Here is a 17,859-nt window from a genome sequence, read left to right as displayed (position 1 = left end):
ACAGCAGAGTACACAGATAAAAAGAGTTATTGAACATGTCCCATTTCTCTACAGCATGTGCAATTCAAAAATTTGCAGCTTGAGGGAATTTTCTCCATTCAAAATTATTGTGTCTTCTATTAAATTTGATACCACATGTGGGACATGTTATTTTAGACTAATTCACTGGACAAATTCAGACACATTCACTATGTCTGGTGTCCAGGCAAGACCTTTCCTACATGGAGGAACACACAAAGTATAAAAGCAAAGTAGAATGCAAAGGGAGCAAATGAAGATAACAAAAGCATGTAAAAAAAACCCTAATAAATTAACTTATTATACAACATGCACAGCAAAGTTTTTACAGATGGAATAAATGCATCTTGCTAAACCACCTATATCTGAAGCTGAATTGGGTTCACCAGCCAAGTGAAACAAGCAAGTTTTCTAATTGATTACCTGATTATACTTTGCATTTGCAATATGCTTTGTTTCTAGCTGTCCATACTGCGGAGGCTTGCAGGAGAACTCTACAAAGGCCAACAGCTGGTCGAAGATTGCAGGATACATTATCTGCATACTTTCTGAGCCCACACATATAGCCTATACCAAAAGAAAATTAAAAAGCTTAATACGTATCTTGAGCTTTCATATTCAAAAATCTGCATCAGTGCAAGGAGCTCCTAAAGAAAAATTCCCATATAAGACTATGCAAGAGTCATGCTGTATAAAACACAGTGTATAGTTCTAACACTTTAAGAAAAGTAAGTTTTGTTATTTTATTAAAGTAAAATAAGTGGCAAGATACCTGGGTATATATAGTTTAGTAAATCCAGCTATCTCATTTTGTCCAATAAAAGATATCTTTTCTTTACAAACTGTGCTTTGACATGACAGCAAAATGTAAGTCTTATGAAGTAAGTCTCGTCTGTTGATCTCACCCACGTCTTCTTTAAGTTCTACTTCAAGGAACACTTAGATCTCAGAAGTAATTCATACAAGGTTTTTGTAAGTAGTTAAAATTGTGTCTTACAGAAAGGAACATAAAATGAGAATGATATGATTTTGGTATAGCTGAAACTCATAATCTTGCTTTAAAATGTAAAACATTTCAGGAAGGGTGTACTTCGAAGATGTCAATGAAGTATCATGTTGGCATAGGCTAATGATTTCCTGTTGCAATATAAATCCCAAGACAATCTTAGGGGATTTACTTTCAAAGCCAGATACAATGATTCTATGAAGTTACTCCAATTATTTTCCGTCATTTTAGATGTCTTGCTCTTTCTCCCAAAGTCTCTCCTCTCAAAGCTTCAATAAACAGTCTATTTGTTGCTCCACAAAAAGACCCTTATGCTTGTACTATCATTTTTCTCTGGGGAGGAATCAAACCCCCTTTTCATTAACCACAGATCATCCACGACAAGTTGTGGCTGAACTCACTCAAGGTGCCAACAGCTCTGAAGCTGTTCGAGCACGGCCTCCATGCTGGGGCTGTGTCATGAGCTGTGGCAGTCGATGGGCTAGCAAATATCCCGAGTCCCCAGCCACGAGAGGGAGCAAGAGAACAGGGGCTACAGGCACTGTCATCACTAGATCACCCCAAGACCTAGCTGCACCTTCAGGCAATCTACAACCTGCAGGAGAGCACTCCATAAATCATCAGTGGCCTTTCCCTTTTCCTCAGCTTCCTGCAATTCAAAATGCATGTCTAAAGCTCAAAAAGCTGAATCAACATTATGAATATAGTGCAACACTCCTTCTAAAAAGCCATACTCCTTTTCTGGTGCTCAAGTTCAAGACTGTACCAAACTCTGAAGAAGATGCTTTGATGCTAGATACTCACCTGTGTGGCAGAAGACTAAAAGGTTAATTGCTGATCTAAAAGTATTCAACACCATGTATAACAATTTCAGCTGATATACTGCTGCATTAAAGTCACTGCATTAAATTTTAATCAGTTAATGCAAGATTACAAACCTATTAGAAAAGGTATAAAAAATGATTTTATGTACCAACACATGGGTTAGAAAGGGAAAGAGAGCATCCACAAACCCCCGGATAACTTCTGTATAGATGCAACTTACTTGCACTGATGCAACTTACATTACCCACAGAAGACTATCTTAACATCTGTAAAAGCAAAACTTCAAAATACATTTCCCATTCACTCTACATTGTTAGTTGTTGTTGTTGTTATTATTATTATTGATTTCAGTATCAGTGGAAAATAATTTCAGATGCTACTTTTTCTGTACTGGTGAACAAAATAACTACTTCCTATTTGAAGTTTGTGCACGAGTAGCTTCTTATTCTTCATATTTTATGAAAAAATTTTGTTTTACAAATAGAAGCATTTTCTAACCAGTCTACTGGGGTATTTTCAACTCTAAAAGTTATCCATATAATATTAAAAAAAAAAAAAAGGGAAGATTAGGTCACTTAGTCTTGAAAATTCATCTAACTAGAACTGCTTTTCAAAGAGGCTTATGCTTCTGACTGACACCAAGTAACTTTTATTTAAGCATATGAAAAACTCAAAAATAGCCTAGTGAAGTGCGTGATGAAGGACGTTGAAAGTATCTTTAAGAGCTGCTTATAAAGCAGAGTACTGTTTACTGCACTCAGTGCACTTATTTACATACTTAAGTAGAGACACACGTATAAATCAAAAAGCAATGGTCAGGCAACAACAAAACACAAACCAACCCTAAAATAAAATACTCTGCAGATCATTGTTGTAAAAATTGACACAGTACTTTAGTTTCAGAAATTTATGCTTTAAAGCATTCTGGTACTAACCCTTCACATTTTTTAATAGTTCAGATTTATCTAACAACTCCCAGTGCAACTATTGTCATGGACTACTGTTTTGGTTTTTTTTACAGCTCTCTGTAGCTAATTCTCTACCATCTTGCCAGCGTCTATAAATATAGCATTGAGTTTACCATACTCATAGCTTAAAAGGTTTGCATCCATACTGCCTGCAGAGGCACAATTCAAATATATCTGATCCCCAAGTATGTATCTGTGTTCCTCTGCCTGATAAGCCAGCCGGCTCACTGCAGAGTTGACCCAGACTCAATGTAGGGAGGCAGTGAAAATAATCAGAGAATTTGGGCTTGAGTACAAACTTTAGCTGAACTACAGTGATGAAGCAAGCACTTATACTACAGCAGTGAAAGACTAGAAAACAAGTTCTAATAAGCAATAAAAAGAAAACTAAGAACAAAACAAAGGGTGTAAAATGGGCTCAACACAGCCAAGTCTGAAAGGAGAACCAAGGTTCCATTCCAGTCCCATGTTCTTGAGTTGCAATGTCCTTTGCTAGTGCAATCACATCATAAAATCTCTTTGTTAAACCAGTCAGGGGCTCAGTCTTAAAAATGTCTGGGTTTTTTCATGCTACTCCAATTACAGGGTTGTTCCAGAACTTCTTAGAAAATGAGAACTGACCCAAATCTTCCTGTATCAGCAAAGAACAAAACTTAATCTGATCCCGCAACGCAAACATGTAAGAAACATTTTGTTTAAAAGAAGGTGGCAAGTATTTACATTCTCTTTAACCGTTCCACTAGCTTCTGTGTGTACTCCTGAGACTATTAATTCATTTCAACACAGGAAGAAGATACTGTGGCCTCCAGCAAAACCATCTGACGGATGGCCTTTGCTCCACAGCACCACTGGCTGGCTAGCTGTCTTACATGATTTGTACTGTGTTACATAGCCAAGAGGAATGATCCAGTGACTTCACAGAACTTACGTCCAAATGACTCACATAAAGTGTATTTGGACATACAGTTAACTTATTTTTTTAGTGACTTCAGTGCTGTTCTGTTAGTAATATAACTATAAACGGGGTGGGAGGTACTGTATAAATTGAGGTACCTAAGACTTCCTATTGAAGTCTGTATTTGCAAAGGCTTGTAACTGTCATGCTAACCATTTCGATTGGGAGAGGACAAGGGGGGACGTCTCCCTGTGAGAAAACGGAATTATTGCTTTTTTGTTTAAGAAAACTTCATCTAAAAGAGTTTAACATCTTGACAAGAACAAGAGCATAAAAAAATGTGCAGTTTTTCCCTCATGTTAAAAACTCTGGTAACCCCTTCTTTGAAAAGCATTAATGCCTGCAGCCTTTGGGAACTAAGAACATGTGGATAAGGAGACTGGCAAAGAAAAATCTGAGATGAATATATGGAGTGATTAAATGGGGAAAACAGGACTTGGGCAGGGCTGAGCTGCTGAAAAGAAAAAGGTACAAAAGGGTCAAGCCTGACTGGAAAAGGATGAAAATTTAGTGGATATGATTGGTGTTAAAACTTCATGTTATTTATATCCCCACATACAAAACTGAGATTTAATACCAACTTCTAATCTTATACTTCTGTTCTCAAAACACATTCATGAATATTTGTTAAACTCAGACTAAAGGAATGACTGCAAGATGATTCTGCCTTGCTTGTGGGGTTTAAGTAAGTATGAGATAAGTCAACTCACACTAAGCAAAAAGAAAACAAGGTGCTGAATTGCTGCTCATTAAGAAGGCATCATGTGTTCTATAAGCTAAATGAGGCAGGATCCTGCCTGAGAGGGGGAAGGAAAAAAAAAACAAAAAAATAAACCAAATGGTATGACCACATAGTTAAGCAAAGTAGTCATAATATGAAAGCCCAAAGGGAATTAAGTCAGGTCACACAGATAGTTTTGCTTCTGGCATTGCCCAAGTAGGTTTTTTGTGGGGCTTGGGGGCTTGTTTTTATTAAAACAGTGCTTAACGTAAATGTATGATCTCAGTCATTATCAACTTTGTTTCTTTCGAATAAATAAGTTTTTCTGAATGAACAATGTATTTTGCAAGGAGATGTCTTAAAACTCCAGAAAGAAAGAAGCAATACCTTTTTTCTTAACTATCCAGAAAAAGGGCACCCTAGTTTGTTGTTTACAGATTCACTTGCAGGAAGGGTGCTCTTTGAAGATGAGTTCTATGGTAAGAAGTTCTTAAGCAGAGATGCAGCATTTTCCTTAAACAACTGATTAACAAGAGGCAAGAAGGTAGGTGGTCTGCCAGAGATTTTTTTATATTCTATGTTTTGCATGAACTCAAAGTTCTCATGATCACTATTCTTCTAGATGTTGTTTATGGCAGCACCTGGGCAACACAAGGAATACTGTTTCGGGGACTATGCCTCCAACTCTGTGTACAGACCCTCACAATAGTACAATATTGTAATATTAGATAGACAAGTAAATGGCTACAAACACAGCACCACACTTAAGGTATTTCTGCAATCAAGCAAAAGTGCATTTCATAAAGATTACACCATTCATTTCAATGCAGAGCACCTGGGTTGCACCAGGAGTGGAGATCTGATTGTTCTAATACAGTACAGTGTGCAATTATAAGTAATTTAAAAATTCATATTTCAGTCACCACACTATAGTTCTGAGAAGAAGAATTGAGACAGAGTGTAGTTTACCTTTCACCATGCATTTGAAGTCACATTATTACCTTTTGTAAAACATCTAAAGCTGTAAGCACCGCTTCCTGTAAACTTGTCAAAACTGCTTCAGTGTAAGATGGAAGGATGAAAGGAGAAGCATCAGAACTGATTGGAACTGAAACAGCACCGTGCAAAATGACACCCAGCTTCTGGAGATCATCCATGCTGAAACCAGTTTTGATGTGTTGGTAAAGAGCCGGGAATATTTGAATTAAAGCTGTAAGAAAAGGCTGGCTGGGAATGAAAGTCAATTTATCACAAGTAATTGGAGGCCTTGTACTTTCTGAACCAATCCTATACCAGCTGTTCCAGGCTGCCCACCAAAGATTCAAATCTTCAATCTCATCTGTTATTACAGGTGGTTCAGATCCATTGTATCTTCCTATTCTTTCTCCTATGGAGTCAGTTCTCATGAATGATCTCCCAAGACTAGTGGCAGTTGTTGTCCCTACCACCACAGGTACAGAAACATTGATAGCAGGTGGTGTGTCAGGTTTCTCTGAGTCTCGGACAGGAGAAACAATTTGTAAGATCTCCTGGAAGCTTTTCAGAGCAGCCAAGGAAACTTCATTATTTTTGCTGAGTGCTGCTGATTGGATGTGATCAAGAAGAACATCCCAGGCTTGGGAAAAGTCTCCTATTTAAAAAAAGAGAGGGGGGGAAAAAAAAAAAAAAATCAACTTGGAACTGGCTTCCTATTCCCCTTCCCGCCGCCCCTGTCTCTAAAAGGCTGTTCAAGTACTTGTTACTCTAATACAGAGAAATTTCATGAGGTTAGGTGATGGCTTGAATGACTTTCAGAATGTATCAGTTTAACCGTAACCAGAAAGAAAGAATGTGACAGGGAAACACACAAATATGAAGAATGAAACAATATACCAATGTTTATGTCGATTTTGCTAGTGAAAAATCACATACCACATCCCATACCAGGAAAATACATTTTCTTTATTCAGGATATTGAAACAGATTTGTTCTTATACATACCAGATGCCTGTTGATTTCAGAAAGTGTTAAGTACACACAAAGAATTACAGGTCACGTATATATATATATATTCTACATATGCATTCATAAAGAATTGATTTTAAAATGCTCTGATAATTGTACTGTGGAGGAAGATTTAATTTTTTGAGTTTTTCATTAAATTTAGCATTAACCTTCAATTTTCTATGTTAGTAATTACTGGGTTTGAATAATTAAAAGAGCCCTGTAGTGTTTTAATTTTTTATTTAGCTTTACCTCAAGTTTAATATAGTTTAAAATCTACTACATTTCTGCAAATGACTAATACTCGATAGCTATTAATGTGTTGATATCTGTATCACAAATAACCAAAATGAAATAAAACACAACTTATTTCTGGTTATATATATTAATTGCATATTATGGGATGGTGAAGATGCATTAATGTAATGGGGAATTTTCTTTGCAAGCTATACATTCTTTGTATCACATTTTTATTTTTGAAAGTAATTTATTTAAGTAATTCTAGTTAAACAAACCAGAAATGAAAGCTGTTTTGAAATGAGATCAGAATATCTGTTTAGAAGCCTAAACTGAAACAAAACATTTTTTCTGTACAAAACAGGCATGAATGCTGAATTATATTATCTAGTTCAACACATTTACAATTGTATGTAGTAATATTTTATATTTTACAATAGTTTAGTAAATGACCTAATGTTTAATTTCTATAAGGAGAAAGCAAAAAAGAAATAGGGAAAAATCAGAGCCTAAGAAAAAGGAAGAGAAAGACATAAAGATACCAAAGAGTTAAGGAAGAAAAATAAAAAACTTCAAAATGGGAAAGGTAGGATTTTAAGGAAGAAGAAGAAAAGGGGAGCTCACTTCAGTTAGCTGCATTAGGGACAACAGTAAAGTAACTCAAACTGTCATCTCTGTATAAGATAAACAGTGGAAGAGTATCATGAGGGGAGAAAAAGAATCACTTGAAATAGTGGGTAATCGCAACATCTTTTACATCATAACAAGTCCAATCTTTTCATTAAAAAATTCCCTTTCTTGTTTTCTAAGCTATATACTTCACTGACTTTACAAGCAAGTCCCCTTTACATTGTAAGAGCACTGCTAAACTTGACACACTGATGCCACAGAAGAGTTGTAGGCAAGTGTTGCATAACCTTAGAAAGACAAGAGGAAAAATATGTTCTGACAACCAAAAAAACAGAAAAACTATTATTGTTATCAGGCTACTATAAATTAAAGCTATTTGGTACCCAGAATTGTGACTAGCGAGATTTAATCTCAAGTACTGTGATACATAAGATGAAATTGGTACTTAAAATTTTTGGCTCTAAGGAGCATGAATTAAAAACATAATTTTCATCACATTTGAGATGAGATGCAACAGAACACACTTTTAAGCTAAGATTAAAATTCTTCCCCTGTACTTTAACTGAAAAAATTTACAAAAGCAGAAAGTTTATTACTGTATCTTTCAATTACTTTAAACTATAAATTTTACCTAAAGGCTGCAGTAAGTATCTCCTGGTGTTAAATATTCTTGCAACTCCAGCCAGTGTTAATACCCATGTCTCAGCCCACTGTTTCTCAGCTGTATCCCTTGAATGATGGATGAGAATGTTGCCTCCTCCTGATTCAATCTTCTCTTTGTCAGCTGTGGTAGAAGATTCTCGAACCCTATCCAACAGGTGAAATAAAACCTGCAGTAGTCAGAAAAAGAAGAAAAAAAACAACTTTTCAAACAACACAGTTGTATTCATAGTAAAACAACAAAAAGTAATTCTTCCATTATCCTTTCTGTCACTGTGTCACCTTGTGAATTCCCTTATTCTAAACAGTCTCTGCAACAGCTAAGAGCAAGAATCAGCCAACTGATGTTCACTCGAGAAAGGTTAGAAACAGCATGATCAAAACCACTGAGAACAGTGTTAGCACTAACAGAAGACTGTACAACAGGCAACAGACTCAACAATAGCCTGACTTTTTCCGTAAGGCACAACCAACATGACTGTGACCTAGAAGAGGGCATTTGGTGGATCCTCTCAAATAAGAGAGCCAAAACAGAGTCCAAAGTAAAGCTTGATCTAACATCAGATGAATCCAATCACACGACCCTCAAACGTCACCATATTTTCACACAAACAAAGGAGTCATTCATCTTCATAGGAAAGGAGCAGCCTTTTTATACAACTCCTGAGAAAGAAAGATACAAAAATTACATTTCATAAGAGGGTTTAAGGGCCAGAGAAAAGAAACTGGAAAAAAAAAAAAAGATGGTATCAGACTTCTGCCACCATATTTTGCCTTTAAGAAGTCTTAATAAACTAGCTAACTGATATTAAAATAGCATGTCAATTGTTACCAAAATGTGAATGCAATTTAAAAAACCTTCAGTGGAAGCTTATACATCATACCTTCCATATTACTGTGTGCCATGTTGAATGTTGCAATAAAGTTCCATGAGCACCAATAGTAGAAAACAATGTCTGCCCAGCACTCTTTCTAACTGCAGGTCGGGGATCTACACACAGTTCTCCAAGTTTGGCATATAGGCATAACCAAAGACAGTCAAATGGTGGTGCAGGGTGAAAAGGTCTATTCAGCATCACCCCCTTTTCTTCTGCCTGTTTCTGCAACACAGCTTCTTCTTTGTTTAGCTCCTTTTCAATTATTTCACCTCTTTGGAAAAAATAATCCGAAATATTCCACTACAAAATAAATAAGACATATGCTGTTGTACAGTAAAAATATTATAATGTTCTTAATGATCATGAAATAAATTGTTTCTCGTTTTCACATTTAAAAGTATTTTGTGAAGTACATCAAGATATTAATTTCCCTACGCTGATAGAAGAAGATGAGCACATAAATACTGCAAGGTGCAGAAAGTATTTTTCTTAGCCTCAGCTTTTAGGCCCAGTTATACATGAAATACTAGAAAGGGAAACAATATACTAAAAATAAGATACTGATGAACATGGTTACAACACAGCTATTTCTTCACCTAACCCTGGAGTCATGCAGATTAAAGATAAATTGTGCTCACTCAATTTACATATGATTCCAAATGACAGCATGGGGGTTCAATAAGAACACAAAAAATATGTTTTGGCTTTCATGTGTAGGATTGGCAACAGATAATTTTTCATTAAAAAAAAAAAAAAAAAGCCAGAAGCAGTATCACTGTAGATTAATATAAAACTCACCAACAAACCAATTGAAGTTAAGCTAATATTTAGCTCTTGATTGTGAAGTCCAAAGCTTCCTGCAACTTCAACAACTATCTGTAGACAAGTACATGGCATTGTTGGAAGAAAGTCTGTCACAACCAACTGAAGACACTGGAATGCAGTCCGTATTAAGGACTCTCTTAAAAAAACAAAACAAGAACAAAACACACACACACACACTCATTTCAAATTTCTTCACGAGCACAAGAATGTTTTGAATACAATATCTCGGGAGATAGCATTATTAAAAAAAAGAAAATATTTAATGTTTTTGAGATGACTTTGCAACATTTTAAATGTTTCAACTAGAGGGTTTTTTGAGATATAACATTAAGTTGAAGCTTCAAATTCTGATGAAGTATTTTAGTCCATGTTAACTAGCTAGTGAAACTGAAGTTTAGACTCTCCAGTGGTCCTTAGCTAGTTTTATATAGTAAAATCCACTTCTCTGTTCTAGAGTTCTAAGACTTGTTAGTTCAAATGTGTTAGCTAAAACATTCTAAAAAAAGCCACAATAGACAAAACAAAGCTGAAGTTTGAGCATGATAATCTTCTGAAGAGTAAGGTGTTCTGAACAATTTCTTGTATCAGCAGTTACAAATTACTTGAAGTATGCCAAACAGGTAGGCAAAATGTATTTTTTTTTATTGGGGAAAATGCATGCTAACATAATGGTAGTCTTCAATGCTGCATTATGTTGGACAAAATCTTTTCAAAATATCTGGCATTAAATGATCTTTAATAAATAATTTGCCTTCAGAATTAAATTCTGAATACAAACATAAAATAAAAATGTAGCATGGAAAAGCTTTGTGAGAAGGAGCTTTCAGAAGCAGCAAGGTCATCTATAACTAAAAACCTTAGTGAGAGACAAAATGAAGGAATCAAAAGGAGTGGTGGAGTATAGATAATACAAAATAGGGAAGCTGCATTTAAATTTCACTAGAGTTGGGTTTTCTTAAATGCTTAATGTTTAATGTACAAAAGAAAAAAATTCCAAAGGTTTGTAATATAGAAACTTAGTGACCTTCAGAATATATATCCCAGAAAAAAATTCAGAATACAGATGTCAGTTACATATTTCAGAATCCTTAATAAAATAATAATTTTTTTAATTAATTCAAAATGAAAATCATAGGTGGGCCGTTTTCACTGTATCATAACAGCGAACATGACATAGAAGCCAGAGGAATGCACAAGAAACTTTACATGGACAATAATGGTGTAACTGATTCTCTAATATGATGCATACTGCAGAGAGACATTCATCCTACCACATAAGATCAAAGGACTTATCACGGCTATACTCATGGAGGAAATGCTCACACACTACTTTCCCCATAATCATTACACGATATAAAGTGAAACACACCCAAAACTGCTGCAGTTCCCTCTCCACTACAAAGTTCCAAAAGTCTGTGACCTCCAAGGACTCTAAGAGAGAAGAGAAGGAGGCAGGAAATCAAAGTATAGTTAACACTACTCATTTTGAAGAGGCAAGTTAATGGGACAGTAGCCTCTCTTTCTAATCTTCAAATGGAAGGCCACTAGAACAAATTCAAAACAGTTCTTTTCCCAATTAATGTCCCACACTACTATGTGTTGGGAGAAAGCTTTCAAAGTCCTTCATGCAAGTGGCAACAGCAATACAGCTCTTCAAAATATAAAACTGTCCTTAACGTTACAGGTGGCCACCAAAACTGTAAATATAAATGCAAGAAACTTAAGCTTAGTTCGAAAACTTAAGATCATATAGGACTTCATCTATCGTTAAAATAAACAGGGGCATCCCGTTGAAAAATTCTTCAAAGACAGACTTCCTATTGTTTAGAAGGCCAGTACCGTACAATCAAGAAGTGACCGAAGTATCTATCACTGGCTCTCAAAATAGCATCTTCTGTATTTATAGCAGCTTGGCAATTAGTTCTCCTGGAACATAAATGGATTTCTGCCCTGGAATCCAGGATGTTCACTGACCAGAGGGAAGAGACTTGTGAAGAAAGTCTCACGGTCAATAAGTTTGTATTTAAAGTATGACAATAGTGCCCACATCTTGTGCTCACAGCTGTAAGTGAGGCAAGAAATTCACTTGTTTCCCAAGGAAAAGGAGGTTTGCTTCATTTTTTTTTCCTAATGTAGTTGATATGATGCAGGCAAACAGTGCTATGTAGTTGAAGAAAAGTGGATTATTCTATATGCTTTGTAGGAGGAGACTAAGATATAACATGAGATCTTAGTAACGTTTTGAGATATCCACCAGTGAGGTATGGGTTTGAGATGTAAAAGGAGCTGAAGGCTGTCTTGAGGAGGAATCTGTGTTGGTTCTCATCCATCAGCAACTACAGTGAAAAGCAAAAGGCATGTAGGAACCACAGAACACACGGCACCAAGTGTGGAAACAGCAGGTACCAAAGGAAGCATGATTACCAAAAAGAGGATGCTCACAACCAAGAATGCCAACATCCCTGAGAATTTTGGTGAGTACTACTGCCACAGCAAGCAATACTGGTACATGAGCAAAATCCTTCAAGCATTTGAAGGGTCTTTAGGTGGTCTTCATACAGCCAGAACACAGAAGCTAAGGTGGGGTGAAAGGAGAGATACACAAAGGTGAATTCTTCTGATACCAGAGTTATTTGCTGACCTATCCTAGTGTGAGTCTTGGCTAGCACAAAAGAAGGAATAATATGGTCTAAGTGTGTGGGTATAGTCCTTGGTGCTTACAGTTCCAGGGCCAGATGCTCATTTCACTGCTCATTTCAAAAGAGCTCCTTGCAACTTCACCTCTCACTTTCCCTTGTGGGCAAGAGGACCAGTCCAGTCACATTCCCCCTCTGTTGGCAACAGAGTCAGCTGTGTTAGTCAGTCAAGGGACTGACACACAGCAAGTAAATAATCTTCCATCCTTGTGCTACCAGCAGCTGTTTAGGGAGGAAGGCTTCAAGAAAAAGAGAGCGTTCAGAAGATGACACACACTAGAGAATACCCAAAGATTTAAGAAGAAAAAGAAACAACAGAGGAACTGTGAGCAACAGCTAAGTCATATGGAATTATCTGCAAGCACCAAAGATGTGTACAGCAGATGGTTAAGATCAAATGAATTGGCATAAAGAGTACTCCCCAGTATATACTGCATGCTGACCACAGGAGAGGGTAGAGTGGAACAATATCGTGGTCTTCTGAAATATTAATTCAGTAAAATAAAAGTGTGCTACAGGAAAAATTAAAAACTGTATTTTTGTTGAGTAAAATTGTTCATAAGCTAAAAATGACTATGAAAATTAAGGCTATTATCAAAGTGGTTTTTAAGGTTATTAATGTAAGAAAATAAAAGCAGAATTCTTTCTACTGTTCTTACTTTACATGATTTTAAAATTTTATTTCTACCACTTACCCCTGATCACTTCGGATTGCACCCATGACTCCAAGCACCAACGGCCAACCAGGTCCTAAGCTGTCACCCTGACTTTGCAAAATCTGGAGTACACACTCCAACTGCTTGATCCTGATATCAGGATGACTAATGTTTGACAGTTCTTTTAGTGGATTCAATAAAAGCAACTGCAGTCTCTAAAAGTAAACAATAAAGCATATTAAAGATGCTAAAACTTAACTGATCCTTAATTGTTTTTATGTATGCTAAGTGAAAACATACAGTACCAATTGAAGATTCACTAAATTAATTCAGTAACTCATCCATTAAATGCTCAAATTCAGTGTCAGACTGGCTTTTCCAAAAAACTGTTTATAAAGGATCTCAGCAGGAAATCTACATTTTTTTCTTCCCTCTCCCCTTCCCTCCCTACCCCCACCATTCTCCAGGTCCCTCAGGAAGGAGCTACAGTGTGCTGTCACAGTTGCATAAAAACCATTGTGCAACTTTACGCTCACCCAGCAGGGCTAGACTCAAGCTTCCGACTAAAGAGACCTTGAAAAAACTATCCATTGAACCTCAGTAAATATATTTGAATGTTTTATTAATAATGGACTGAACAGCTGTGACTTAGAAGGTTAGGCAATTTATTTTTTACCTGCCACCACATCACATATATACTTCTAAACATTCTGGAATTGTTTTGCACTCATGAGGGTGACCCATAATTTGTTCCAACAGACATAATACGCAAGCATCTTTGTTACGCATTTGAAAAAGGAAGGAGGGTAGTTCATTAGAATGCATGAGGTGATTCTCAATAGTTACATCTGAATGTTACAGCTGTAGCCTTTATAAACTCAACAGTAAAGTTGCTTTATGAATGCTTCCTATTCATTGAACTGTAGAAAACCTCCTCTAGGGAAGATATTGATTTCATGTTCATTTTAAGTTCCAGAAAAGGAGGACAGCAGCTGCTCTTAAACTTACTTTACCTGATTTTGAGATAATGGAGGATCATGGCTGAATGTCAGTCCTGCTTTAATGAGAGAAGTTAAAGCTTCTGCTCCCCATTCTCTCATTCTGGAGTTTGGATGCTGACAGACCTGAAAGCACAGCAACATTTTGTTTAAAGTCACTTTTATTTAACCAAGACTTGAATATATGCAAAATATAAAAAATGGATATTTTCATTACGTTAGAATTAACATGCAATATTATAAATTTTTTACAACGATACAATAAATCTCTAGATGATAAAATTAGGTTTAATAGTAAAAAATTCTTATCTTTCGGACAGACATACCTTCTGGATAAGGAAGCAATAGGAAGCAGTGAAAGACACAGAAGGAAACACAATGAAAACCACAGCAGTTCAAGCCAATACATTTTCCAAAATGAATATACTAACTACTAATTCAGATAATGATTGATTAAAAAGCACCAAACAACTCTTCAATGAATGCCTGAAACTCTCACGTTTAACTCAGCCTTAAGCTACTATAAAATTCAAAGTTTCACCTTTCATGCACTGCTTAACATAATCAAGTGAGGAAGCATGACAGTGTCCAACACAGAAAGTGTCTGCTTTTCTACATTCTCAAATACAGAAAGTAACTACATAGTGAATGTAAAATAAGCCTTACACTCCACTATTTCAAAAACTTGACAAAACAATCGCATACACTATTTCAAGCTTAGGTTTCAAATGCATGTCTTCATTTCTCTTTGTATTCCTAATTAACTAAACCTAATAGTTTTGCCAATTACTTTTTTCAGGACAGAAAAATTAAAAACATTGTGCACATCCATTGCATAGATACCTAGTATGAACTGTACTCCCATACCTGATACATTACTGTCAAACAAATAAGGTAAGTCTACAGTCTCATTGACCTCTACATAATTATTTCCACCCACCCTTCCAGCCCTAGATCAGGCGGTGTGAGAAACCAGAATCAAATTCCAAGGCAGGATCATAAGAACGGCTGATACTTTTGGTTGGTGGACCATTCCCTTAGCCACTAGCCAAACTGAAAAGGAGGACAATGCAGTAGAGCTAGCTTCATGTTAAAAAATGCAGACAAGAAATAGCTACTCTCCTGTATTACTTATATTTTCGTTATCTTATATAAAAGAAGAGAGAATTTGAATTACTTCACGATGCTCTGAATCTGACCAGATAATCAGTTCCAGAGACAGGGAATGAATTCTTCCCTCAGGTTGTGTTTAATTGAATTTGCAGATGGTGTTTTCTCCTTCCTTATTCTACCTCGACGACTTAGGTTTAAAAGGAAATAAGGCAGTACTTGAAAAGAAATTGAAATAGACTGTGTAATTCCTACAAAGCAGTGGCAAATACCCACAATGGATAACAGGCTGAAACAGACTGCTTACTAGATGAAAACAGAGTCTCAAGATGTGGATGGTGAACCTTATTGTCTGGGAGCGCAAAAAAAGACAAGAGAAAGAGATGCCTGTGCTTTAAGTGTTTAAACCCCTAACTATCCAAATTTCTTCTCCCAGATAAAAGATTATGTGGAGATGATCTCCATAAATAAGGTTAGAGATGTCCAATCCTTAACACTTTGAAATAATGCACTGGTTCTAAGGAAGTGTCTGATAGCTTTTCTTCCTCATTTTCCAGAAAGTTTCTCCTTTACCCACTTAAATCAAGCCCTGTTCTTGCATTTCACTCTTCTCCATATCTGTGTAGAGAATTAAAACTTTAGAATTACATTCCATCACCTGTTTTTAGTTTCAAATTCAAAATTTAAGATTTTTTTTCCCTTGCTGAAGCATATTTTTCATGCTGAAGTTACAATACTTAAGAAATTGATATAGGACCATGACACCTATTTTTCTATTTGCACAGCATTCTCTTAAATAGACTATTCAAAAAGTTGGCTTACACATTTTTTAAAACGAACAAACCCTTTGTTAGTAAATCTAATGGCTTCAATCTGTCTTGTAAGGACACAAAAAGATATCTTAAAATCTTCCTAGATATTTGTACTATGTGAATCCAAAGTGAAACTTGTTTGTGTTACCTTAATTATAACACATATATGAAGTATAATAAATTGATCATTTTAAACATTGCCGTATTTAAAATGTATAAAGACTCACAGCACCAGAAAGACAAAGTCAATAAAAGATATTAAAATATTGGAATTTAAATATATAAATTCACTTTAAAATCCAAATTGTGATGCCTTCAAGTTGCAAAAACAATGTGCATAAACCAAAACATGTAAATACAATTTAGACTTTTTTTTCAATTACACTTTAAAAATGCATTTCCACAAGATCTTTATTAATACAAACTAAGTTCTAGTACGACTGATAAAAGCAGTTAGTTACCTCCAGAAGATGACCCGTCAGAGGTCTCCAAAGAATCTCAATCCTGTGCATGTTAACTAGTCCTGTTTCCAGTAATTTCGCAACAGCAAAAAGCGATGGTTCCTTAATAAAATGGAATTTGAACACATGACTTTGAGGTAACTCAGATAACATCAGAGCCTTTCACTACATTATAATTTATAATTTAAGGTACAACTGATCTCAGTGAAGTACTGTGTTTTGTAGGCTGTGAACGCTGTCAAAACAGCTTAGGAAGCATGGCTGGGAAGTTTCCACAGCATCTGCAGTACTTCATGAGAAGCCACAAGGGGGTAGCAACGGCATACCGTGAAGAATACTTCTTTCATAATTTTTCATACAGTTTTCTCCAAGTTTGAAAATAACCAGAGCATTGATATTCCTTTAAAAACTCTCATTTCTGCATAGTCCTCCCTCCAAACAGTTTTATAACATACTTTACTAGCAAAATAGCCTTTTTCCCCATCACAACTTTTAAAGTTAAAATTATGTATCAACAAACAATATAGAGTATTTCATTTAAGAATCCCCTTATGCTTTCTCTTCCATTGGCTTCATAAATGCCCTGCAGGAATATTATAAATTTCCCATTCATCAAATACATATGCAAATATCTGCGATAAGCTTATTTTTTAAAAAAAATTTTTTTAAGTCAACAAATAGTCAAAACGACTGTTGTGCTGGAATTATTCTCTGTTCCCGTTTCTGTGGATTTTTTAATTCGCATTTGCAACTGATTTTAAACACCAACTTTGCTTATCTGAATTCATTCTCTGTTGTTATAATTGTCAAATATTATGAAGATGACAGAAAATATGCTTTATGTCTAGTGTAACAGATCAAGGAAAAACTCTCAGAAACTCTCCTGTGGGATTAGATTATGACTAGGAGAATATATACTCAATTTTATTCAATCATGGGGTCTTTAACCTTTCTGGGCTAAAGGTTGTTTACTGAGGCTGACAGGAATACTATAATTTTTCCAAGTAAATATGAACGATCAGGGGTTTTTTAATGTCTAAATTGTCAGGCTTTTTCTGAAGTATTTAATAAAAGAAAAACGAAATGAAAATGAGCACCTCGCAGAACATACTGTGCTATTCAGAATCCCTAACCTCTGAAATTACACGGGCTTTTAAAAGTTTTATCCACCCACAATCTGATTAATAGAAACACATGACATTCCTTAGTTAACAAAACACTTAGCAGGAACATAATGAGAATGTTCAGAGAATTCAGTAACCGTATGAACCATTATAAACAAGACATTCTCTGGTTCATAATTTATCTCTTACTCTAGAGTATCAAATGTATTACTGTCTTAACATTAGAAATAGTTAACTTAAAGGATAAATGTACAAGTCTTCTGCCTGTTTCACAAAAACATCTAAAAAGGAAATAA

General features: G+C 35.7%; 1 protein-coding gene across 11 annotated transcripts in view; it reads right to left on the bottom strand.

Annotated features, from left to right (window-relative positions):
- MON2 (MON2 homolog, regulator of endosome-to-Golgi trafficking) overlaps positions 1–17,859 on the bottom strand; it is a 121,117-nt gene that overhangs the window by 59,311 nt on the left and 43,947 nt on the right. For all 11 annotated transcript variants that reach the window (XR_011327823.1, XR_011327824.1, XM_069802282.1 and 8 more), the window contains exons 20-27: positions 16,440–16,541; positions 14,072–14,182; positions 13,098–13,273; positions 9,680–9,842; positions 8,888–9,181; positions 7,975–8,173; positions 5,495–6,123; positions 442–585 (exon numbers count right to left, since the gene is read on the bottom strand). Coding sequence is in view for 9 of the 11 variants with exons in the window: in XM_069802282.1 (XP_069658383.1) it covers positions 442–585; positions 5,495–6,123; positions 7,975–8,173; positions 8,888–9,181; positions 9,680–9,842; positions 13,098–13,273; positions 14,072–14,182; positions 16,440–16,541 (1,818 nt within the window). In the remaining 2 variants the exon portion in view is untranslated. The remainder of the gene's footprint in view (positions 1–441; positions 586–5,494; positions 6,124–7,974; positions 8,174–8,887; positions 9,182–9,679; positions 9,843–13,097; positions 13,274–14,071; positions 14,183–16,439; positions 16,542–17,859) is intronic.

Source organism: Haliaeetus albicilla, chromosome 14 (assembly GCF_947461875.1).
Source record: "Haliaeetus albicilla chromosome 14, bHalAlb1.1, whole genome shotgun sequence".
NCBI lineage: Eukaryota > Metazoa > Chordata > Aves > Accipitriformes > Accipitridae > Haliaeetus > Haliaeetus albicilla.
The sequence above is the reverse complement of the archived record's forward strand: the minus strand, read 5'-3'. Positions and strand labels throughout refer to the sequence as shown.